At 48.0% G+C, this 6,000-nt stretch overlaps 1 protein-coding gene and 1 long non-coding RNA gene across 6 annotated transcripts in view; one reads left to right on the top strand and one right to left on the bottom strand.

Annotated features, from left to right (window-relative positions):
* The window catches only part of G3BP1 (G3BP stress granule assembly factor 1), a 31,128-nt gene extending 28,218 nt beyond the window's left edge, over nt 1–2,910 (bottom strand). For 2 of the 4 annotated variants that reach the window (XM_025292376.3, XM_044947430.2), the window contains exon 1: nt 2,110–2,302. In XM_025292376.3, coding sequence (XP_025148161.1) covers nt 2,110–2,205 — 96 coding nt within the window. In that variant the 5' untranslated portion in view covers nt 2,206–2,302. Of the gene's footprint in view, nt 1–2,109; nt 2,303–2,778 lie in introns of those variants that run through there. The other 2 variants (XM_006071645.4, XM_006071643.4) reach the window with 2 other exon arrangements.
* On the top strand, nt 2,692–4,947 carry LOC123466145. Of its 2 annotated transcripts, none has more exons than XR_006641387.1 (2): nt 2,692–2,830; nt 4,125–4,947. It is a non-coding gene; the product is annotated as an uncharacterized LOC123466145 (long non-coding RNA). The 2 variants fall into 2 exon arrangements; XR_006641388.1 differs by lacking the exon at nt 2,692–2,830 and adding an exon at nt 3,062–3,530.
* The last annotated feature ends 1,053 nt before the right edge of the window (nt 4,948–6,000 follow it).

Raw genomic sequence — 6,000 nt, forward strand, 5'->3', positions numbered from 1 at the left:
GAAGGCAGACAAGTCTTATATTATCACAATTTGCTTCAATTAATTAATTTGCTCCAGGTAAATGAAAGCACAAGTCCTCAACCAGGCTACCAATCTGTGAAATACATTTTCATACTCCTACCAAACTGGAACCCATTTGCCTGAAGTCAAGAGATTTTTTAAAATATCTAAAGGGGAAACTAGCAAAAATTTCCCTCATTTAATGCACAAACTTTCATTCTGATATTTACCTCAAGTAACAATTAGTGGACTCAAAATTAAGTTTAAATGTTGGTCATTAGTGTTTCAACGTTTGATAACTTAAAATGTTACTAGTTAAGTGGTGTCTAAATGCAGGTAACTGTAATGGTTACAAGAAGGCAGGTTCGGGAACTTCCCTGGTGGTGCAATGGTTAGGACTCCGAGATCCCAGTGCAGGGGGCCCAGGTTCACTCCCTGCTCAGGGAACTAGATCCTACATGCCTCAACAAAGACCCAGCACAGGCAAAAAAAATTTTTTTAATATACAAATTTTTTTTAAAAAGGCAAGTTCCAAGGAAAACAATGTTCTACTCCAAGCTATCTGCCATTCAGGAAAACACCAACAAAGATTAAGAGCCTATTCATAAGATATTTCGATCCTGTATTTACTGCTACTTTCAGTTAAGAAATATGGAAATTACTGGGTAAATGGAAATACAAAAGTGTTTCAAAGCTTTTTAATTTACTTATGAAGATGTGAATCATGAGTTCCCTCTAGCAGCAAAATAAGGGCTTCCCTAGTGGCTCAGACAGTAAAGAATCTGTCTGAATGCGGAAGACCTGGGTTTGATCCTTGGGTTGGGACGAGCCCCTGGAGAAGGGAACAGCTACCAATCCAATTTTCTGGCCTGGAGAATTCCATGGATAGAAGAGCCTGGCAGGCTACAGTCCATGGGGTCTCAAAGAGTCGGACATGACTGCGCGACTTTCACTTAGCAGCAAAAAAATTCTTATATAAAGGTCAATTCTAAAAAGTGTATACACACACAAAATAGATTTTTAAAAGAGAGAGAAAGGAAAAGGTTGACAGTCATTTCAATCAAAATTAATTCGGAAGAGTTAGCTCCAAAACTCATTGCAGCTTTAGCTCAAGTAGAGACATTTGTGATGCCAAGTAATGATTCATACCTGCAACACAGGAATATTTATTATTTCATTAAGCCAAGGAATAAACTAGCTTTGAAAAATCTCAAATGTAACTCTACTAGAAAAATTTACACTCAAGTTTTTGAAAGTGTCTTCTACCTTTACATATAACGGGAGCATCTACAAAATACTAAATAAATGTATGAAGACAAAAGCTTTTCATCCATAGAAGTTCCTAACTGCCAGAAGGGTAAGATTTCCAACACCTCAATCACCCCTAATTCATCCAGCTTAGGCTCCACAGAGGGTCAAGCCTGTACTGTAAGTGGGCACCAAGCTTTCCACTCCAATTTCAAAATTTCACTTACACATGCTGGCCAGACTTGAACCTCATCGCTCTGCAACCTCATTTTTTTCAACTTCAGAAAACGAGGAAGTTAATCTTGTGGAAGGTCTTTCTCAAAACCTTGCTCCAATTAAAAAACGGAGGGAAAAAAAGATTCAAGATCGAACATCAGAGCCTAACTTCCTGCTGGCGATAACTTCCCATCATCAGGCCGTGAAGATTGAATCCGAGGAGGAACACTGTCCAGAATCACCTGGACGTATTGATTTTATTCTACACTTTCCCCAGAAGCATTTAGGGCAGCAAACCTATTGGAAGATGTGCACAAAGGAACCCTTTCTTACCCTTTGTCATAATCCCATGTCCAACCCTCTTCTCCCTGGAAACCCGCAAGTGGCCCAAGTACAAATAAATGCCTCTGCAGTCGGTCTTCCGAGGCTGCGGTTGTCCCCAGGGACTAGAGCTCTGGGGGCAAAGATACCCTGTGGCCGCACAGAACGCTGGAACAAAGAATGAAGCAGGTTCGGGGACTAGGAGTCAGAAGGCCTGAGTTCAAACAAATACCTGCCCCTTATGGGCCCATGTGCCTCTGACCGTGTCACTCCATCTCTGAGCCTTCGAGTCGGCTGTAAAAATAGGAAAATCACTGTACCTACCTCATCGGGGCGTTTCAGGAGTAAAGAAACACACAAGTTGCTCCGCACAGTGCCTGGCACATAGTGAGGGCTTAGAAAAATGTTAGTTATTATCATCACTCAATACCCATGAACTCGCTGCCCCCCCTTTACTCCCTGTACAAAAAATCGAAAACCTAGGAGCAGCATTTCGGCTTCCAGTGTCGACAAATTCTCACTGCACTTTCGTGCCTCACCTCCCCTCACCCCCCCTCCCCCACCATCAAAGAAAAGCCTCCTCTGGTCTAGGTTAAGCTGGAGCCCCCACCAAAGGAGGAAGGCCTCGCTGGCGCGTGGGGAAAGCGAGCGGGAAAAGCTGACGATCCGGCCGCGCGGGGCCCCAGGCCCCCAAGATCACCCTGGGGCCCGGGCGGCGGCCGCGGCTCGCTCTCGCCCCGCGTGGCCGTTGAGCGCGGCACGCGCACGCGGCGGACGCGGACACGGCCACGCGCGCCGGGCCAGTGGGGGCGGGGGGCGGAGAGTCGCCGCGCGCCCGTGCGCCCGCCGCGCGCGCCTGCGGCCGTTGGGGAGGGGGGGGCGGACGGTGGGCGCGCCTGGCGCGGTCGCCGTTCGGACTTCTCCTCCCTCCCATCAGAGCCCCAGTTAGTCCGCGTCCTGGGGCCGCCAAGCCCCGCCCACGCTCCGGCTTACCTGCGCGGCTGAGCGGGAGAGGAACAAGCTCTGCTCCACGGCACGGCAAAAGGTAAAAAAACCCCTCACGCAACTGCGTCCGCACACACGCGTGCTCCGTCGCCGGGCTATATAACGGTGACTCAGCCTAACTTGTTGCGGCCAGGTCGGCCAGGCTGGTGGCCAATCCCGACTGCGTCCTCTGGGCTTTTCGAGCAGCAATTGGGTACTGACTCAGGATGAAGGCGTGGCTCTTGATTGGCTTTAACTCATGCCTATAAGACTGTGAAGAGCTCGTTTCCCTAGTAACGAATTGGCACTGAGAGAGGCCAATAAGTGAAGGGTACGGTGTGAAGGAGGGAGGGAAGTTCTTTGATCGATGTCCATTGTAGCCAATAAATATGTGGGGCCGCTCCCATTCGTTAAAACGTCTTCCCCTGGGCGGAGATCAGTTCTCCCTGCAGGAGCGGTTGCTCCACAAGGTGGGGCCCGTGTACTTTGGGGAAGTAAACCCCAAGCAACTAGGAGGTGGGCGCCAGGATGGCCAAGGAAGCCCCCGGCCAATCGCAGCGCGGGAAGGAGCTGATTGACGCGGGGGTTGGACAGCACCAAGGAGACCGATCCCCGGGTCTCCGTGCCCTCTGGGGCGGTTCTGAGGTTCTATTGGTCCCTACTTCTGTCTCCTGTTTCCTTTCCTTTCTTCACTCCTTGGGTGCGATCCCTGAGACCCCTGATCCCACGTTTTCCGCACAGTTTGATACCAGGGGAACCAGGTGATAAAGTTTCCCGTTGTTTGGTTGTTTTGTTTCTTTTTTATACCAACTTTATTTCCATGTGGCCGCCTAAGGGCACTTGGTGGCTCCCACCATTAGTCAGCACTATTGGACAACTATTCAGGGAAACCAGAGGGGAAAGTAACACCCATTGTGTACCTAAGATCCTGTTTAAAAAAAAAAAGTCTCACTTGAAGAGCATTGAGTTTAAAGACATACATTTCCACCCCGCGGTGCTCGGCAAGTGCTGCTGCAGGTCATTCGTGCGCGTCCATCCAGAAACGGGAGTTTGTAAATTCTCCTAACGGCTTGGGCCTTCCTGCAACATCCTGGGCGTCACCACCATTGTCATTCAGATTTCCAATGCTGTGGCTGTGGGGGTTTATTTCTTCGGGTCGTTATGTCTTGACAAGGTAGCTTGTCAAACGCCTTTGTGAACACCCCGAAGCTTCCGCGAAACACTTCATGCGCTAAGTGGTGCTCCAGACTGGTCCTGTCTACGTCTGTTACTGTTTTGTTGGGCCCTCTATTGGTCACCATGAGCGGTTTTATATGGAAACACAGGGTCACGCCTCGGTCCCGTTCTCCTTCCAGGCATGTGACCCTGCAGCAGGGGCTCGCGTTAAGTTTTGCAAATTTGGAAATGAAGCATGTGGAGCCTCTCCATTGGAGACAAGGGGGCGCGGACAGCAGCCGGTGAAGTCGGAGGTGCGGCCCCAGGAGCCAAGCAGGAGCATCCCTTTGGCCCCCTAAGCCCCATCCAGCAACGACTTGGCTCATTCAGCATTTATTGGGCACCAGGGTCTGGGATCAGAGACGATCGAGACGCTGTCCCTGCTGGCTGTCATCCATTCAACAAGCCCGGACGCCGCGCCGAGAGCTCCCCAAACTGGGGAACCGGTGTGTGGGGCTGTGGAGGCACCTGAGGGAACTCGGCTCAGGCAGAAGCTGCTAAAGGTTTTCTGGAGTAAGGAACCTACAGGATCGTGTTAACCTTGCTAAGAAACTTGAGCTTTATTCTGAGAGCGGTGGAGAGCCCCCGAAAGGTTTCTTAAAAGGGTGGACTAAGACTTTTGCATTTTACAAGACAACTTTCCAAATTGAAAAGCTAATGAGAGCTGGTTAGCAACCCTTGAAATTCACAGATTGGTAATTTAACCCAGTTGGCCTGAGATCGGGGGTCCAGGCTATTCTTGATCACATTTGGAGCGAATTTTAAGTGATACAGACAGTTCTTTTTGTAGGACTTTTGGCAGTCTGTTAAAATTGTGTTTATTTCCCTTCTTGCTTGAAAGCCATGTGGCTTTACCAAGAGGCATGTACTTGGTGTTCATTACAGCACTGTCCACTTTGTTATGATATTTAAAAACTGAAAACATAACTACTCATGAATTTGCAAACTGACTAGCCAGTAATATACCCATAATATAGACTACTGTACAGCAGTTTAAAAGAGAATGAGAAAAAACTAGAAGAGAATGAGGTCAAACTATACTGATATGAGCTGATATCCTGTTGTTAATTGGATTAACTGACAAAAATCAAGTTGAACAAAATATACCATGAGTTCCAATTTATGTTAAAAATGAAAAACCAGAACTCTTGATTTCCATATGTTTAAATAGGTATGTAAGTGTGGAGGAAGGTGGGGGGGGGGGGCGGGGATTTAAAACAAGTCATTCCCCTAGATTGGGAGTGGCAAGAATAATGTTACTTGAAAGTGTTACAATGATACTGTTTTCCTCTATGGTTTTGTCTAATATGTCTGTAGGAAGAAAGGAAAGGGAAATAGATTACCAGAGAGAGAATGTGGACAAGACCCCTCAGGTGGCTGTGACTGTCTTCCACAGGAGAGAACAAGTTGGCATCTTCCTGTGGTCATTTCTGTACTGGAATCATAAACCCTCAGGAGGCAGATGCTGGATACTTAGTAAATGTTCAGCGAATAATTTACCACCCTGGAAGTGTCTGGAGTGCTGGTTCTCAAGATGAGGGAGATTTTGCCCTCAGGAGACATGATCTTTTCATAACTACGTAGAGGGGCTACTGGCATCTAACAGATGCAAGCCAGGGAAGCCTAGGAGAGCCCCTTGATGAAGAGGCCAAATTAATACTGCTGGGGTGAGAAACCCTGATCTAATCATCTAAGGGAGAGTACCCGCCCTCCTCCTAGTCTTTCCACTGGTAAGCAAATTGTGCAAACCCCTCAGAATATGACTTCACCCTTTTTTTCCTGCCAGTTCTCCCCAGAGCTCTGAGAAACAGGGTGGAAAGGAAACAGGGCAAGATCCTGTGGGACTCTTCAGGTACATATCCTTTCTATGGCTTATTTCTTATTTTGGGGGGCGGGGGGGGGGAGGAGATTTCAGCCTCCTTGACCCTCCTTGAGTTCCAAAGGGCTGGTTCAAATTGTTGGTAGTCAGGGAAGGGAGAAGATGCAAAGACAAAGGAGGAGTAGTCAAGAAAGGAT

This window comes from Bubalus bubalis, chromosome 9, assembly GCF_019923935.1.
Source record: "Bubalus bubalis isolate 160015118507 breed Murrah chromosome 9, NDDB_SH_1, whole genome shotgun sequence".
Taxonomy (NCBI): Eukaryota; Metazoa; Chordata; class Mammalia; order Artiodactyla; family Bovidae; genus Bubalus; species Bubalus bubalis.